Raw genomic sequence first — 20033 nt, 5'->3', positions numbered from 1 at the left:
TCTGGGAAATCTCCTTTAATGAGAATGATATGAAGACTCATTCAAGGGGTGTAAAGATGATTAAACCCTTAATTCCAAAAGTCAGATGTTTGTGTTTCTTCTGGGCGATTCACTGTAAGCTGCTGTTAAACTGAGAGATGTTAAACGGTTGAAAAGTGACAAGGCTGCAGACATCTGCTTAAAAAAGGGCTCTCCTTCAATCAATGGTTGCACTTCAGTGCCAGGCTCTTGAGTTTAAGCCTACACATTATCCCCTGTATGGGAACGTTGGTGGGCTGTTCTTGGGGCAAGACTCTACGATCCTCCAGCACATCTGCCCCATCTGCCTGTCTCTCTCAGGCAACTCATGAGAAGGAGAAGTTGGCATTTACCACTCTGCCTGAGGCTTTTCTGTGACTGGTGGGGTCCAAAAGAATGGAGTTCCGCAGGGCTCGGTGCTGCTCTTCACGTTGTATATTCATGATTTGGATGAAGGGATTGAAGGCTTTGTGGCCAAGTTTGTGGATGATATGAAAATAGGTGGAGGGGCAGGTAGTGTAGAGAAAGCAGGGACTTTGCGGAAGGACTTGGATAGGTAGGGATAGTGGGCAGATAAGTGGCAGATGGAATACAGTGTAGCGTAGTGTGGAGTCATGCATTTTGGTAGAGGGGATAAAGATGTAGATTATTTTCTAAATGGGGAGAGAATCCAGAAATCGGATTGTGCGTGCTGGTGCAGGATTCCCAAATGGTTAATCTGCAAGTCGAATCAGTAGTAAAGAAAGCAAAGGCAATTTCGAGATACAAAAACAGGGATGTAATGCTGAGGCTCTATAAGGCGCTGGTCAGGCCGCATTTGGAATATTGTGAGCAAATTTGGGTACAATATCTGAGGAAAGATGTGCTGGCTCTGGAGAGGGTCCAGAGGAGGTTTCCAAGAATGATCCCAGGAATGGGTAGGTGAACATAAGATGAGCGTTTGACGGCACTGGGCCTATATTCGCTGGAGTTTAGAAAAATGTTTGGGGACCTCATTGAAACGTACAGAATAGTGAAAGTGCAATAGACTTGATGGGCCGAATAGCCTAATTCTACTCCTATCACTTATGATCTTATGACCTTATGACTTTGTTCCTGAATGGTCCTGAATGGTTGACTTCCGTGTGTGTGTGTGTGCTGGCATCTTATGCGCATGTGCGTCGGTATCTCTGAAGGCCAGGAATGTCACGGTTGCGTGCGCGGCAGATTGGGAACACCGTCCAACTAGAGGACGGTGACATGGGATTTGCATAGGATTCTTATAGAAATATAAAATTCTTTAGGAATTGGACAGGCAAGATGCAGGAAACATGTCCCCAATGTTGGGGGAGTCCAGAACCAGGGGTCACGGTTTAAGAATGAGGGGTAGGCCAGTTAGGACTGAGATGAGAAAAAACATTTTCACCCAGAGAGTTGTGAATCTGTGGAATTCTCTGCCACAGAGGGCAGTGGAGGCCAATTCATTGGATGTTTTCAAGAGGGAGTTAGATTTAGCTCTAAGGGCTAACGGAATCAAGGTATATGGGGAAAAACCAGGGATGGGGCACTGATTTCGGATAATCAGCCATGATCATATTGAATGGCGGTACTGGCTCGAAGGGCCAAATGGCCTACTCCTGCACCTATTTTCTATGTTTCTATGATTCGGCTGGAACACCGCTTGTTAGGCTGCAGCTATTTTATGTACTATAAGTTAGGGTTATGCACCATGTTCAAAGTTAGTTAGTAAACTACTGTTTAATTACTTACTCCATTGTCGTTATTGCTCTGGGCAATACATAACATTTCCCACTTCCCAAATCTCAAATCTTTTTATAACCATACTTTGGATGTGTTTGTCACTAGCAAGACCAGCATTTACTCAACTTTCTTATTTAGGGAGTTTATGAAGAAGAGGCCTGACCTAAAACATCACCTATCCACGTTCTCCAGAGATGCTGCTTGACCTGCTAGGTTACTCCAGTACTTTGTGCCCTTTAGGGAAGTTTTACTTGGATTGGAATCAATTTAGAGAATGTCCACTAGCTTCATTCCTGGGATGAAGAGATCGTCATATGAGGTTTATGTATGGGAGGTGGGGAACTTTAGGAGGTCATATGCAAGAGGAAAGCATACAGCAAATAGCAGGACCCTGAGGAGTACTGATTGCAGAGAGACTTGAGGTACAAGTCCATGGATCTCTGAAAGTACAAAACAAGTAGATGTGTGGTAAAGATGACGTACGGCATACTAACCTTCAGGGGAATGAGTATCAAAATCACAGGTCACGCTACGGTCGGTTAAAACTGGTTTAGCCACATTTGGAGTCATGTGTGGAATCACTTACATTTGGAGTAATGTGTGGAGTTCTGATTGCCCCAGTACACAAAGGATCTGGAGAGACTTATCGTATGCTGCCTGGATTAGAGAGTATTAGTCATAAGGAGAGGTTGGACAAACTTGGATTTTTTTCTCTGGAGCATCGGAAGCTGAGGGGAGACTAGATAGAAGTATATAAAATTATGAGAAGCATAAATAGAAGAATATAAAGTTATGAGAGGCAAAGTCAGTCTTTATCCTGGGTTGGAAATATCAATTGCCAGAGGTCATAGGTTTAAGGGGGGAGGGACAAAGTGTACCAGTGAAATGCAGGACAAATATTTTACACAGTGGTTGGTGGGTGCCTGGAACGGGCTGCCAAGTGCGGTGGTGGCTATTAAGAAGCTTATAGATGGATATGTAGGGAATGGAAGCCTATGGATTATGTGCAGGAATAAAAGATTCATTTAATTTGGCATCATGGTAGGTACGGACATTGTGGGCTGATGGACCTGTTCCTTTACCGTTCCTTTACCGTTCTACATTCAATGAGGAAAGGATGTGTGGTGGGGCCCACACTCATTAGAGTTGAGAAGGATACAAGGCACTCTTACAGGTTTCTGAGGGTTGGCAGGTGGATTCTGAGAAGATGTTTCCTCTTGTGGGTGAATGTGGAACTGGTGGGTGCAGTTTCAGAATAAGGGTTGGCTCAGTTAAGATGGAGATGTGGAGGAATTTCTTCTCTCAGCGGATGGTGAACCTTTAGGAATCCCTACTGCAGCAATCTGTGGAGGGCGAGTCAATAGATACATTCAAGGTCAAAACAGACAGCATTTACAGCAGGCTTTTGTGGAATAGCAGGAAAAGAGAACTGAGTCCAAAATAAGATCAATCAATGATCTTAATTCATGACAGGGCAAGTTTCCCCTCCTCCGATTTCTCAGTGAAATTCTTGGTGAAGATATTCCACAGTGCTGCGGGTGAGGGGTTTTGCCCATCAGTGATGATGGATGAGTTATATAATCCCAACTCAGCACCCAAAGTCAGGACCGAACCACGGTCTCTGGTAATGATGCAATGGCTCTACCAGCTGTTGGCTCAGTTTGTTACATGCAAGCATGTACTGTTTCATTTGCAAAGAAATTACACATTGTGAGACTGATCTAATTTACAATTAAATGTTGATATCCCATTAAACTCAATGACATTGTCAAATGGCACGGGTAATGAGCAAACAAAGGGGATTGGTTTCCAAAGAAACACAGCAAGCTGATTTGGGGATGGAAGTTAGGACTGACGGCTGTTTCTATAGTAACTCATATTAATATTGACTAATATTGATTAGTACGGGTGTCAGGGGTTATGGGGAGAAGGCAGGAGAATGGGGTGGAGAGGGAAAGATAGATCAGGCATGATTGAATGGAGGAGAAGACTTGATGGGCCGAATGGCCTAATTCTGCTCCTAGAACTTATGAACTAATGAACTCAGTGGGCTGGGTCCTCTTGTCCCAGTTGAAGAGGTGGCTTTGGATTCAGTGATCAAGATGGAGCAGATGTCAAAGGGAAATGGGAAAGAAAGAGGGAAAGATGAGGGGAAGAGGAAGGAATTGCTTCCCCAGACGAGCTGTGCAGCCTGCTCCATTAATTAAACTGACTGTTCTATCAGACCAGCCACCCAAGCAAAGGTGCATTCTCACTTGGACTGGCTAGTCTAATGTTTAGCTGAAATCTTACGTTCGGTCCACCAAGCCTCCCAGTTGCTAACCATTTTAACTCCCCTTCCCATTCCAACACCGTCCTTTCTGCCTTGGGGCTCCTCCATTGCCAGAGTGAGGCCACACGCAAACTGGAGGAACAGCACCTCATATTCTGCTTGGGTACCTTACAACCCACTGGTATGAAGATTGAATTCTCCAATTTTAGGTAACACTTTCACCCCCCCCCCCACCTTTGTTTCTCCCCCACCACCCCTTTCTCCCTCACCGTCCCACACCTGTACCCCACTCCCACATATTTTCCCCTCCACCCCTCACTACTTTCCTCCCTATGATTATGGTTGGGCCACATTAGGAGAATTGTGTGCAATTCTGATCAAGGATGTGGAGGCTTTGGTAAGGGTGCAAACGTGGCTTACCAGACCACTGGCTGGATTAGAAGGTATTAGTTATAAAGACAAGTTGGACAAACTTGGATTGTTTTCTGTGGAGCATTGGAAGCTGAGGGGAGACTAGATAGACGTATATAAAATTATGAGAAGCATAAATAGGGTAGACAATCAGAACCTTTCCCCCAGGGTGGAAATGTTAAGTTCGAGGGGGCATAGCTCTAAAGTGGGAGGGGCAAAGTTTAAAGGAGAAACGGGAGGCAAGTTTTTTTTTTACACAGAGAGTTGTGGGATTCTGGAAGATGTTGCCAGGGCTAGTGGTGGGGGCAGGTACAAAAGGGACATTTCAAAGGCATTTAGATAGATACATGGATATGGGTAACGTGCAGGCAGAGATTAGTTGAATTTAGGCATTATATTGGGCAGGGACATCATGGGCTGAAGGGCCTGTTCCGGTGCTGTACTGTTCTATGTTCTATGCGGGTCAAGTAGGGGACAGAGCAGAGCCAGCAAATTGAGCGACCAGCATCCACTGGGAAAAAACTACCTTCAGCTTGATCATGTGGTCAGTGAAGACAGACACAAAATGCCGGAGCAACTCAGCAGAACCGGCTGCATCTCTGGAGAGAAGGAATAGGTGATGTTTCGGGTCAAGACCCTTCTTCAGAAACGGAACCAGCAAGGTGGGTCTGAAGAAGGGTCCTGACCGGAAACATCACCTATGTCTTTTCTCCAGAGATACTGCCTGATCCGCTGAGTATCCCCAGCCTTTTGTGCCTATCTCCGGTGTAGTTCCTTCCTACACATCAGGTCAGTGATGTTGACTTAAAAGCCATGAATTCCACAAGTTACACTGCCGAGTTTTACGCGGTAAACAGAACCAAAGATTGTTTATTTTTCCTTAAGTATAAGCCGTTTAGAAAATATTTCCAAACAACATTTGCAGCCAAATTATTTTGACAACTTAATGACTCAAGTTTAGAAAGATTTTTTTTCCCCCACCAGAACACTTAAGTAATGGAATAGTTACTCTCCATCTCAAACATCGCCACTCCGTGCTCCTTGAACTGTTGAAAATCTCAGCATGCCAGAAAATTGGTCTGCATTGCAAAGAGAGGGTTGCAAATCACAGGGTTAAAGTTACCATCACAGTAAATTACCATAACAGGTGGCCTTACCTTGGCTTTGTCCCTCATTGAGCCTTTGCCCAGGATTGACATTTTTGCACCCGTTTCTTCCTGTAACCTCTTCAGTGAGTTTCCTCGTGGTCCCAGCAACTTCCCCACAAAATTGAACTGCAAAAAGAGGAGAGTCTGTTTTTGCACACTGAAAGATCTCCGCTGCTACGCTCTGGGGTTTGAGCAAGTGCTCATCTTGTCTCACGGATTATATTGTACGGGACGGTTCAGCAGCACCTTGGCGTGGCTGGAGCTGCAGCCTCACAGCGCCAGAGACCGGGGTTCAATTTTCAGATGCTGTCTGTGTGGAGTTTGCGTGTTCTCCCAACCAATTTTCGCAGATGTTTTCTCTGGCTGTTCTGGTCTAAAGATGTGCAGGTTTGTGTGATAATTGGCCTTCGCCAATTGTCCCTATCGGATGCTCAAATGGAAACAGGTGATCGATGGTCAGCGTGGACTCGGTGGGCTGAAGGACCTCTTCCCATGTGTATCTTTCAATCAATTTAATGTTATAGAGCATAGACACAAAAAGCTGGAGTAACTCAGCCGGACAGGCAGCATCTCTGGAGAGAAGGAATGGGTGATGTTTCAGGTTGAGACCCTTCTTCAGAGTAATACAGCGTGGAACCAGGTCCTTTGGCCTAACTCATCCATGCCGACTAAAATTCTCCATCTAAGCGAATCCCATTTGCCACCATTTGGCCCACATCCCTTTTAAGCTTTTTTTATCCAGTCTTTTTAATGCTGTTATAGTACCTGCCTCAACTACTTCCTCTGAGAGCTCATTCCATAAAAACACCAACTTCAGAGTGAAAAAGTTGCCTTTCAGGCCTATATTAAATATTGCCCCTCTCACCATAAACATATGTCCTCTTGTTTTTGATTCCACTACGCTGGGTAAAAGACTCTGTGCATTTGCTCCATCTATTCCCCTTGTGTTCTTATACATCTCTTCAGCCTCCTGCGTTCCAAGGAATAAAGTCCTAGCGTGCTTTACTTCTCTCTATAGCTTAGGCCCTCAAGTCCCACATAAATCTTCTCTGCACTGTTTCCAGCTTAATGACATCCTTCCGACTGCATGTTGACCAAAACTGAAAACAATACTCCTAATGTGGCCTCACTAAGGCCTCGTACAATTCCAAAGTAACGTCCTAACTTCTACATCTATATTGACACAAAATGCTGGAGTAACTTCGCATCCCTGGAGAACATGGATTGGTGACATCTCGGGTCAGAAACCTTTTTCACACTGAAGTCTCAAGAAGGGTTCCGACCTGAAACATCACATATCCATGTGTTTTTCACCCTAAAAACACAACCCGAGTCATGGGACATCAATGGTTTCAATGATTCACGTCTACCAGGGTACAGTGTGATTCTATTTTTGCATCCACATCAGTAAGATTATTGCCATACACAAGAACAAATTCCCCTTAGGTGCATAATGCAGATAACTCACTGAGTCTATATGTAATAGTCACCAGGTTTTGGCGCCATTTCATAATCCCTGGGCTTTAATCCATTTTAACCATAAACAGGGGTTTTAGCTGTTTTCTTTTAGCTTCTTTGGCTATGTTTGGGGCCTTTGGAGGAGTGGTGGGCATGTGTGCATCTTCTGAAAGAGAATCAGACAACTGTTCAAAGAGGAAGTGTGTTAACACTGGAGGGAAATGGGACAGACAGCTCCATCTAAAAGACCAGAGTCCACATGGGAAGGGAAGCCAAGCTGGAACTTCTAGAGATGTGAAAACAATATGGTTAAAAGTTGGCACTTGCCGCAAGGCCAAAGTTAACTTGTATCTGTGAGGAGCAGATCGATGTTTCCAAACAACCCACTCCATTATTGTACCGGTCTGTCCGTCTCTGAATTGTGTGCGGCCGCTGTCAGTGGTAAAACATGGATCTAATAAGTTAAAGGGTATGATTGATGGACCCGGAGTAATCCCAACAAAGCTTTAGGCAAAAGACAAACCATTCCACCTTTTCCACATAGTCCTGCATGCATATCACAAGTTTGCAACAATGAACTCCACAAAATCAATTCCACCCTTTCACTATGGTGCCTCGGAAAAATAGTCAAAAAAACATTCAATTTTATCAACCAGCAACAATGCCTCTCATCATTTTATAAACTTCCATCAGGTCTCTCCCCCGAGCCTGCCATGCTACAGAGAAAACAATCCAAGTTTGTCCAACCACTCCTTGCAGCGAATACGTTCTAATCCAGGTAGCATTCTGGCAACCTCTTCTGCACCCTCTCCAAATCATCTCAAACAGTTATTACAACAGTTGATCCCATTCCCAGTTCATTTTTCAATTTGGGAATATTTTAACAATGTTAATTAACCTGTAGAAATGAGGAGGGAGACAGTTCACAAAGAAACATTGTCCTGGACATAGAAATTGCAACGAGATTTTGGCACAAAGAGAAATTATCATTTTGGGTACTGTAGATGCCTGAGAAGTTAGCTGGGTTATCGAGATATTTACATCACACGTTCACTACCCAATGTATCCTTAATCAAGGTTTATCTATTTTACATGATGCAGTACTCGTAAATCAACAACTGCCTCAAAATAACATAGAATATTGTTATAGTCACAATGAAATCTTTCACTTTAGTTATTTTAGATATTTATCATCTACCATGAAAAGGTTCATAGTTGCACGTAAAAATGATTTAAACTGCAAAAACTGCTCATCTTGGCAAATTTCCATAGTTACACGCTTGGTCATCTTAAATTCTTATGTAGAACATTTTATTTTTATAGTTAACAGTTTAAAAAAAAATCCTCCTCAATAATAGAAGCATTTGCACTTCATTAGTTATTTAGGAGTTTTGTACAAAGCCTCTGGAGCTTTACAGGGTTTATCTCAACTCATCCCTTTCTCCTGTTCAGTGTCCCATTAAATCTGGCCTGTGCTCACCTCGAATTCTCCCTGATTGGATGAATTCCACGTGCAAAATAAATTTCTCCCAAACTGCCCACTGGGCAAGTCTGTCACAGGTTTGGTCTGCCTGCCAGTGGAAGCAAGTTGTAAAATGGTCAGCTTGATCATCAGCGGATTGTTCAAAGTCCTGTCTTTCCCATTTCCCAAATGCACAGCAGCCTCATATGCAAGCGTGGCTTTGCGCTGGGCTTTAAATCCAAGTGTTTGTCCAAAAATCACTCACTTTGAGAGTAGGGCATGAATGTGATGATTTCTCGGGCAATTGAGCCACTCCAGAACTAGGTCGCCAAATGTCTGGTCGCAAAGTTCCTTCCACACCTGACGCAATTCCTATCTATGGCCAAGGCTGGTTGCCATTGGGATGCTCTTCAGGGACCAGATCGATCTCTTGGCCCCAATACGTCAAAATAATCTGCTCTGTTTTATGATGGTTTAATTTACTTTAGGGATACAGTGTGGAAACAGGCTCTTCCACCCACCGGGTCCGCGCCGACCAGCAATCCCCATGCACAAACACGATCCTACATACGGGGCAATTTACAGCCAAAACCAATTAACCTTCAAACCTGAACGTCTTTGGAATGTGAGAGGAAATCGGTGCACCCGGTGAAAACCCACACGGTCATGGGGAGAACTTACAAACTCCGTACAGAAGCATCCATAGTCAGGATTGAACCCGGGTGTCTGTCGCTGTAAGGCAGTAACTCTATCGCTGCGCCAAGACGGTCGGAAAATATTCAGCTTTATACAAATACATCGACTGACTTATCGGGTGATGAATTGGCACTGGTTAGACACCATTTGGAGTATTGTGAGCAGTTTTGGGCCCCATATCTGAGGAGGGATGTGCTAGCATTGGAGAGGGTCCAGAGAAGGTCCCATGAGAATGATCCCAGGGGTGATTGGGTTAATGGATGATGAGACCTTGACAGCTCTGGGCCTGTACTCGTTGGAGTTTAGAAGAATGGGGGGGGGGGGGGGGGAGCTCATCAAAATGTACCTTATAATGAAAGGCCTGGATAGAGTGGATGTGGAGAGGATGTTTCCACTAGTTAGAGAGACTAGGACCAGAGGGCACAGCCTTACGTACCTTTAGAAAGGAGAGGAGGAGGAATTTCCTTAGCCAGGGGGTAATGAATCTGTGGAATTCCTGCCACAAAAGGCTTTGGAGGCCCTATCTTTGGGTATTTTCATAGCAGAGATTAGCAGGTACTTGATTAGTAAGGGTATCAAAGGTTACAGGGAGAAGGCAGGAGAATAAGGGTTGAGACATCAAGATAGATTAGCCATAAATGAATGGCGGAGTGGACTCAATGGGTCGAATGGACTAAATCTGCTCCACTGACTTATGAATTCACCGAATGCCTCTTAAACGTTGAGGTGCATCTGCTCCCACCACTTCCCATGGCATGTTCCAGGCACCCCTTACCTCCCTCCGCGCAAGAACAACTTGCCTTGCACATCTCCTTTAAATTATCCCTCTCTCACCTCAAAGATATGCCCTTTAGTACATTACATTTCCACCCTGGGGAAAAACGGTCTATCGCTCCTATTGATACCTTGCATAATTTTGTCTCGTTATTTTTTTAGTCAAGGCAGCCATAGTGGGTGATGGTTGCTTAAACCTAGACCGGCAGCCCAAGGGAATTCATACCTGCCATGATCTTACTGACTGGTACAGCAGTCACACGGGCTGATCGGCCTCCTTCCATTACATATGCAACGACTGGCAGCGCATTGTTGCGCTTGCTAGGAATTTAATTACTATTGGTGAGAATAACAGGAAATGGCTGGAAGGTTTGCTGATTGAGAGGGGTTTTAATTGTGAGTGGTGTCTGTGAGCAGTAGCATTGCATTCAAAATATAAAGACCTAATAGGAAGTGAAAGCTTTTCTATTTATGGCCAGGCAGAGAGGACTATTGCACACACACACACACACACACAGCGAGCCACTGTCCACTGGCTCCATGGTTGCAGCATCTGCTGGGCCAGTAATTCAAAGGGATGAAACACATTCCTGAGGACGGGCTCTCATTCTCGACTGAGACACTCCATGCGGAATCAAGGTCCACACTACTGGAGATGCCATCTCTTGGCTGAGATGCCCTCTGTAGTGAACACAGGACGTAGAGCAGTACTGCAAAGGAACAGGCCCTTTGGCCCACAACGTCTGTGCACAGTTCAACCTATGATGCACAGTTCAACCTATCTCCCATGACTGGACATGATTCATATGCCTCCATTCTCTGCATATCTAATCAAGGGTCAAGAGTGTTTTATTATATATGTATCACAACAGAACAATGAGATTCTTACTTGCAGCAGTACATCAGGTTTGTAAACATAGTACTCAATACAATAAAATAAAATAAAAAGTTCAATAAAGTTTTTTTTAAATTGTGCAAAAAAACACACAAGGCCCAAAGTCCCTAATGCAATCGCGGCAGTTTGTAATTCATGGTTTAATTATAGTTCGTAGCATGCAATGGTTGTGGGGAAGAAGCTGTTGTTGAATGTGGACATTACAGTTTTCAGGCTCCTGTATTTTCTTCTCGACAGCAGGAGTGAAATGGGAGCATGGTCAGATTGATGTGGGTTCTTGATGTTGCTGGTTTCCTTTATGAGGCAGTTCCCGCTGCAGATCCCCTTTGATGGTGCCTATCTAAAAGCCTCTGAAATGACACTGTCATATCTGCCTCATTGTTCACACTAGTTCTATGTTATCCCACTTTCGAGTTCACATCCTACACACTAGGGGTAATGTACAGAGGCCAATTAACCTACAAACCTGCATGTCTTTGCGAAGTGGGAGGAAACCGGAACACCCGGAAGAAACTATCTGATAGTATATCACAACAATTTTTCACAGCTCGGTGATCTCAATCTCCTGAACTCTGAAGGCCCCATTAGTCCGACAGAAATGCCGTCCATAATCGGGCAACACTTGGTGTGCGCTCTGCAAATCCTCACCACCTCCCACCGTCTAGAATTCCTTCCCCAAATCTCTTCCGGAAGAATAGCCGGAAGAATACACTTACTCCAGAAATCCTTTGTAGCTTTCTTCCTAACCATCTGATATTTATGACACCTACAAGTCGCAATTATTAATGGAGGCTTGAAGGTTTTCCTTTGTGATTTGTTCCGCCAAATTAGAGATTGCAAAACTGCTAAGCTGCTGTTTATATCAAAAGGAACTTTAGCAAGTGTTACATCCAGAACTAATGTGGGCTGGATATCTTTTAATTAGACTGGCTGTGAAGATGAGAATGCTAATTGAAATCTTACAATGAGTAAATGAAATGAGGAATTAAATTCTGTGCGTCTTTGTGTGTGTGTGTGTGTGTGTATATATATTATACAATGTAACATCCATACTTTATGAAGAATTGTATTCCGATCTTAGAAAAAGTAATTTCAGTTCATTCAGCAACTTCATTGATATGAAATTTCTCACTGTGTTATGACTCTTATCCTGTACATTTTTCGTGATCTTTTATTCTTATCTTATATAAACAGCCTTTTGGCAAATGGCTTTTTGTGCATAGGGAACTCTGTCAAGATGCTCTAAGTTGAACAAGCAGCAACAGAAAGTGGGAGATGGAATTTGATTCAAAGAAGGGTCTCGACCCGAAACGTCACCCAATCCTCTCCAGAGATGCTGCCTGTCCCGCTGAGTTACTCCAGCATTTTGTGCCTTTGTTCGGTTTAAACCAGCATCTGCAGTTCCTTCCTACAAATTTGATTCAATGAACTACCTGGTGTTTAGCTATATGTTAAAAATTGAGTGAGCCACATAATGCAAATAAGCAAATCCAAATATTGTCACTGAAATATTTCAGACCATAAAAAAGAGACTTGGGAATACAATTACTGCAGAATCACAAAAGGAGAAAACACAGCCACACGACATTTGGTATTTGAACGAGTTCCCCAATCATCCTCGAACCTCATAACCTGGCACCATAAAATAAGTTTTCATCTGTCCTCTGAATCATTGGCCAGTTACATTAAATTGTTGGAGTAACTCAGCAGGTCATGCAGCATCTCTGGAGAAAAAGAATAGATGACATTTTGGGTCGAGACCCTTCTTTGTTACCTATTCCTTTTCTCCAGAGTTGCTGACTGTTCCGCTGAGTTAGTCCAGCATTTTGTGTCTATCTTTGGTGTAAACCAGCATCTGCAGTTCCTTTCCACACAAAGATAGACACGAAAAGCTGGAGTAACTCAACGGGACAGGCAGCATCTCTGGAGAGAGGGAATGGGTGATATTTCAGGTCGAGACCTCTCCTCAGACTCTGCACTTCCTTGTTTCAACTACATACAATGATAATACCTTACTCTGTGATAACAGACAATCGGCAATAATGGACACCATTCTCCCCAGTACAGTCTCCCCGTTATAACAAGGGTTTACAGATTATTAGAGTTTATTAGAGTTTTACTGAATTGGTACTTGGCTACATACAGATACAGTGCACAAAAAGGCCATTTGGCCCAAGTGCTGTCTGCTGGTATTCATGCTCGAGATCAGTCTCTTCCACCACATATCCTTGCATCTTTTCAAATATAACTAAATCCTTGAAGACATCTCACATCACAAAAATAAAAACCTGCATATGGAAGTAATACATCTCACAAGGGGGCTGACATCTTATAACTCAGTGCTTTGATGCCATGCTCACAAGCAATTACTCAGAGCAAGCAGTGATGCTTTGTGAGGGGCACCGCCGTGCAATAAATGAATTTATTATTTTCTTTTCTGCACTTATTGCCAGTTCAGTGGCGATGTTACAACGTGCCTCGATGTAAATGTGACACATTTCTGAAGAAAGAAAACAATTGCATCAATTTCTATTAATCAATTTAGCAAAGGATGAGCAACAGATAGAGGGGAACTGGCAGAATGAAGGATTGCTTAACAGGAAATTAACATATCTCTCATTCATACATCACAGCATGACAGCATGACAGCATCACAGCATCACAGCATCACAGCATCACAGCATCACAGCATCACAGCATGATTCTGGAACCTTAATAACTGTCCAAACTTGTCATGCCCATAACGCACCCAGGGAAGGATTAATTGGAGGCAGTAAAATATTGCAGCAAGAGAAATCTCTTGTAGCAATGGTGCCATGCCTGACTCTTACATGGACACCGTGGGAAGTATGTTGGAAAGGAACTATGAACCCAAATGATACAGCCAACCTTACTGAAGCTGCTGCCTAGTAAGCACACCAATGCTACTACAGCGCCCTCCATAATGTTTGGGACAAAGACCCATCATTTATTTATTTTCCTCTGTACTCCACAATTTCAGATTTGTAATAGAAAAAAATCACATGTGGTTAAAGTGCACATTGTCAGATTTTAATAAAGGCCATGTATATACATTTTGGTTTCACCATGTAGAAATTACAGCAGTGTTTATACTCCCCCCATTTCAGGGCACCATAATAGTCCCCCCATTTCAGGGCACCATAATGTTTGGGATACAGCAATGTCATGCAAATGAAAGTGGCCATGTTTAGTATTTTGTTGCATATCCTTTGCATGCAGTGACTGACTGCTTGAAGTCTGCGATTCATAGACATCACCAGTTGCTGGGTGTCTTCTCTGGTGATGCTCTGCCAGGCCTGTATTGCAGACATCTTTAACTTATGCTTGTTTTGGGGGCTTGTCCCTCTTCAGCATATAAAAGGCATGGTCAAGTGGGTTCAGATCGGGTGATTGACGGCCACTCAAGAATTGATCATTTTTTAGCTTTGAAAAACTTTGTTGGTTTAGCAGTGTGTTTGGGATCATTGTCTTGCTGGAGAATGAACCGCCGGCCAATGAGTTTTGAGGCATTTGTTTGAACTTGAGCGGATAGGATGTGTCTATACACTTCAGAATTCATTATGCTACTACCATCGGCAGTTGTATCATTAATGCCGATAGGTGAGCCAGTACCTTCAGCAGCCATACATGCCCATCACCATGTTTCACAGATGAGTTGGTATTCTTTGAATCTTGGGCAGTTCCTTCTCTCCTCCATACTTTGCTCTTGCCATCACTCTGATATAAGTTAATCTTTGTCTCACCTGTCCAGAAGACCTTTTTCCAGAACTGTGGTTGCTCTTTTAAGTACTTCTTGGCAAACTGTAACCTGGCCATCCTATTTTTGTGGCTAACCAGTGGTTTGCATCTTGCAGTATGGCCTCTGTATTTCTGTTCATGAAGTGTTCTGCGGACAGTGGTCATTGACAAATTCACACCTGACTCCTGAAGAATGTTTCTGATCTGTCAGACTGATGTTTGGGGATTTTTCTTTATTATAGAGAGAATTCTTCTGTCATCAGCTGTGGAGGTCTTCCTAGGCCTGCCAGTCCCTTTGCTATTAGTAAGCTCACCAGTGCTCTCTTTCTTCTTAATGATGTTCCAAACAGTTGATTTTGGTAAGCCTAAGGTTTGGCTGATGTCTCTAACAGTATTCGTGTTTCTCAGTCTCACAATGGCTTTGTTGACTTTCATTGGTGCAACTTTGGTCCTCATGTTGATCAACAGCAATAAAAGTTTCCAAAGGTGATGGAAAGACTGGAGGAAAGACTAGGTGCTGAGAGCTCTCTTATACCTGCATAAAGGAGGCATTTAAACACACCTGAGTACTTACAAACACCTGTGAAGCCATGTGTCCCAAACATTATGGTGCCCTGAAATGGGGGGACTATGTATAAAGACTGCTGTAATTTCTACATGGTGAAACCAAAATGTATAAAAATGGCCTTTAATAAAATCTGACAATGTACACTTTAACCACATGTGATTTTTTTCTATTACAAATCTGAAATTGTGGAGTACCGAGGCAAATAAATAAATGATGGGTCTTTGTCCCAAACATTATGGAGGGCACTGTACTTCCTCAGAAGACAGAGAAAGTTTGGCATGTCTCCAACAAGTGTTACTAACTTCTACAGAAGTATTGTAATAATAATAATAATAATACATTTCATTTGTATAGCGCTTTTCTGGAAACTCAAAGACGCTTTACAGAGTAAGTAAAACATAAAAATAAATAAATAAACAAACAAAAAAGGAAGGATAAGGAGAAGCGACGGCCAGTGGTTGAAGGCGGTGCTGAACAGGTGAGTCTTCAGTGATGTTTTGAATGTGGTGAGTGAGGAGGAGTCTCTGATGGTCTGAGGTAGTGAGTTCCAGAGGGTGGGAGCAGCGATGGAGAAAGCCCTGTCCCCCCAAGATCTGAGTTTGGTCCGGATGGGGGGGGACAGGAGGTTAGCAGCAGCAGAGCGGAAAAATTGTAGAAAACATCCTATTGGGATGCCTCGCAGGTCAACTTGGCAACAGCTCTGCACAAAACCACAAGAAAATACTGAGAGTTGTGGATGAGGCGCAGTCCATCACACAAACCAGCCTCCGCTTCTTCATTCCCCCTACTCATCAACTCGATCTACACTTCGCGGTGTCTCGGGAAACCACCCAACATCATCGAAGACCAAGCTGGAAAGGGTACAGAGAAGATTTACGAGGATATTGCCAGGGATAGTGGGTCTGAGCTATAGGGAGAGGTTGAGCAGGTTGCGACTCTACTCCTTGGAACCCAGGAGGATGAGACGTGATCTTATAGAGGTGTATAAAAGTCATGAGAGGAACAGATCAGGTAGACGCACAGTCTCGGCCCAGAATAGGTGGTTTAAGGGAAAAGATTTCATTGTTTTTTTGTTGCCTTCCATCACAGTGAGGGGGTGTTTGGACTCACTGTGATGGATGTTTGTCTTGGGGTCGTGTGTCCTGTGTACTTTTTCTTTTTTTTGTTGTGTTTTGTGACTGCTGTAATTTTGTTCGTTATTTGTACCGAATGACAATAAAGTTCTGTATAAGGTTCTGTACTGTAATCTGAGGGGTGACTTATTCACACAGAGGGCGGTGGGTTTACAGAACAAGCTGCCAGAGGAGGTAGTTGAGGCTGGGACTATCCCAACATTTAAGAAAGTATTGGACAGGTATATGGATAGGACAGGTTTGGAGGGATATGGACCAAACGCAGGCAGGTGAGACTAGTGTAGCTGGGACAGGTTGGCCGGTGTGGGCAAGTTGGGCCAAAGGGCCTGTTTCTGCACTGTATCACTCTCTATGACCACATATTCCAGTCATTCTCCCTTCTACCCTCTCCCATTGGGCAGAAGATACAAACCTTTGAAGGCATATACCATAAGCTTCTTTCCTGCTGTTATCTGACGACTGAATGGCCCTCTCATAAGCCAAGGATGTTGCACCATCTCCCAACCTGCCATATGGCACCCCATGCACTTTTTAAATCCACACTTTTTCAGTAACTGTAATGCTCTAATGCTGCAACACCAGTTTAGTTTAGTTTTGTTTATTGTCACGTGTAGCGAGGTAAATGGAAAGCTTTTGTTGTGTGCTAACCAGTCAGTGGAAAGACCATGAATGTTTCTTCAGTCTCAGGACCAGGGCACCACGTCTCTCTTCTACTGTGCACCAATGCTGTCTGACCCACTGAGCGTTTTTCAGAATATTCTACTTTTATTTATATTTATCAACGTCTGCACCCTGAACCCTTTATTCACCCTGAACACAGGATCCCCCCAGGGTTGCGTCCTTAGCCCCCTACTGTACTCCCTGTACACACATGACTGTGTGGCCAGGTTCAGCTCCAACTCCATCATCAAGTTTGCTGACACACTGTGGTGGTGGGCCTGATCTCCGATAACGAGGAGAAGGCCTACCGGGAGGAGGTGGCTGATCTGGCACTCTGGTGTCAGGAAAACAGCCTCCTCTTGAATGTCACAAAAACTAAGGAGCTGATTGTAGACTTTAGAAGGGCTCAACATCCGAGGGCGTACACGGCACTGGAGATAAATGGGATTACTGTGGATAGGGTGAGCAGCTTTAAATACCTGGGAATCCACATCACAGAGGATCTGAGATCAACACACATTGCCGCACTGGTGACTAAGGCAAGGCAGCGCCTTTACCACCTCAAACAGTTGAGGAAATTCAGAGTCTCTCTGAGGATCCTTCAGTGCTTCTACTCTGGGGCTGTAGAAAGCATCTTGTCCGGAAACATCACAGTCTGGTTTGGGAACAGCTCTGCCCAGGACAGGAAGGCTCTGCGGAGAGTAGTGCATTTGGCTGAACGCACTATGGGAACTACACTCGCCCCCATGCAGGACCTATACATCAGGAGGTGCAGATCCAGAGCCAGCACCATTATGGGGGACCCCTACCACCCCAACACGGACTGTTCCAGCTGTTACGGTCAGGCAAATGCCTCCGCTGTCACGCTGTGAAAACAGAGAGGATGAGACGGAGTTTCTTCCCACAGGCCATCAGGACTGTTAACTATTATAACTCCAGAGGCTAATTTAATTTACTGTATTAATTTATTTTTTGTGTTAATTTTTTTTTTCTATTCTGTTTTGTAGTTTAGCACAATCCGCAGGCGTTGCCACTTTCATTTCACTGCACATCTTGTATATGTATGTGACAAATAAACTTGACTTGATTTTTTTGATTCTCTGTGTGGAATTCTTTTTTTTGGATCTAGACCTTCAGTTAATCACACAAAGTGCAGTCATCCATTCAAGTGGCTGTTTTGTGCTGTGCTAATTGTGTTATTTTCATGCTGCTACTCCGCTGTGCAGTTGAGTGCTGTGCATCAACATATCAAAGGCATTATCAATTGTTATTTACCCTGTGTGTCATAAAATTACCCAGCATTATCTTTCATCATTCAGAATTAAGCCGGAACTGAGGCCACAGTCGCTTACAGAATAATGGGTTGTGGGGAGTTAAGTAGCATCATCTGGAAAGTGCCTACTGTTCTACTACTTGAGAACCAGAGGGCATTGGTGGGATATATTTAATAGGAACCTGAGGGGGATCTTTATCACGCAAAAGGTGGTGGGTGTATGGAACTAGCTGCTGGAGGAGTTAGTTGAGGCAGGTACTATCGCAACGTTTAAGAAACATTTAGACAGGCATGTTGTGATATTGCTAGGACTACTTTGTTGGTCACAAGGACTACTTTGTATGCCTGTGTATATAAGTGATTGGTGTGATTAGGCGGCCACTCTGGATCCAGGCGGCCTTGGAATAAACAGCCTGGAGTTAAGCTCCACCATGATAACATCTTAAACATGTGTACTCGTGGTCCTTCCAGAGTCACAACAAAGGTACAACAGGTACCGGACCACAAAGTACAACAAGGCACACAGATAGGACAGGTTTAGAGGGATATGGGCCAAAAGCAGGCAGGTGGGACAAGTGTAGATGGGACATGTTGGTCAGTGTGGCCAAATTGGGTTCAAGGGCCTGTTTCTACACCGTACAACACTATGATTCTATTTAAAAAAATTGAATCAACCCAAATCTGCAGAGGTCAATATGTACAACCAGCTAGATATCCTTTGAGAATCTTTTTGCTGAAATTTGGATCAAATAAATTATTTTGAGATAAGTAGTAGTGCAATTTCTTAGTCAACCAATAGGACATAACCTCGGCAAGATCTATGTGGATGTGTCTACTGATAGACTCATGTTTTATCTCTTTTGTCTGCAATCAGAGACAAAAGTAAGATTAAACTAAAATTGAACATTTATATTCATTTACACTTTGACCTGGGAGCTTTCTCTGCTGTCTGTCCTGATTAGAATTACATGGTGCAAATTTACCAGCACAAACCAACCAACTGAAGAATTGAAAGCGGGTTATGACCAAGCCAGAAGTGTTTTAATAGGACTTTTGCATTTCAAAACACTGCAGTTAAAATATTAGACGAGATAGAATCCTTACTTTGAATTGCAGTGTCGATGCCCATTTCAAATATTGTTTCGTTTAACATTTCAATTAAAAAATAAATTACAACCAGAAGGGCCCTGACCTGAAACGTTGCCTCTCCATGTCGTTCAGAGATGCCGCGTGACCCAGAGTTACTCCAGCACTGTTTTCTTTTGTAAATCAGAATCTGCAGTTCCTTGCTTCTCCAAAATATTAATCACAATGAACTTCCTTATCACACAGCCTTGAAGATTTAGATGATAGGAAATCATCTAAAAAGGCAAGCTGACACTTCAGAGGAAGTGGTTTAAAAAAGCAAAGATGATGGGATTGAGTCAGAACTTGGAACTGAGTTGAGACGAACAATGGGGGCCAAAGAGGACCTTGAGCACATTTTTGTATCTGTATAATCCACCTCAGAACATGTGTGCTCGAACTGTAGTTAGTTCTGGATATGAACTAAGTTAGAGAGATCAAGCCTAGTTTTAAGGTCATAAGGGATAGGAGTAGAATTAAGATCCATCAAGTCTGCCATTCAACCATGGCTGATCTATCTCTCCCTTCTACCCCATTCTCCTGCCTTCTCCCCATAACCTCTGACACCTGCACTAATCAAGAATCTTTCTATCTCTGCCTTAACAATCTCCACTGACGTTCTCCACAGCCTTCTGTGGCAA

General features: G+C 43.5%; 1 protein-coding gene across 8 annotated transcripts in view; it reads right to left on the bottom strand.

Moving 5' to 3' along the window:
• The window catches only part of khdrbs2 (KH domain containing, RNA binding, signal transduction associated 2), a 337966-nt gene that overhangs the window by 211384 nt on the left and 106549 nt on the right, over positions 1 to 20033 (bottom strand). For all 8 annotated transcript variants that reach the window (XR_013547249.1, XR_013547247.1, XR_013547248.1 and 5 more), the window contains exon 3: positions 5599 to 5715. Coding sequence is in view for 4 of the 8 variants with exons in the window: in XM_078399014.1 (XP_078255140.1) it covers positions 5599 to 5715 (117 nt within the window). In the remaining 4 variants the exon portion in view is untranslated. The remainder of the gene's footprint in view (positions 1 to 5598; positions 5716 to 20033) is intronic.

Source organism: Rhinoraja longicauda, chromosome 5 (assembly GCF_053455715.1).
Source record: "Rhinoraja longicauda isolate Sanriku21f chromosome 5, sRhiLon1.1, whole genome shotgun sequence".
NCBI classification, from domain to species: Eukaryota; Metazoa; Chordata; class Chondrichthyes; order Rajiformes; family Arhynchobatidae; genus Rhinoraja; species Rhinoraja longicauda.
Note: the sequence above shows the minus strand (reverse complement) of the source record. Positions and strands in the feature narration are given on the sequence as shown.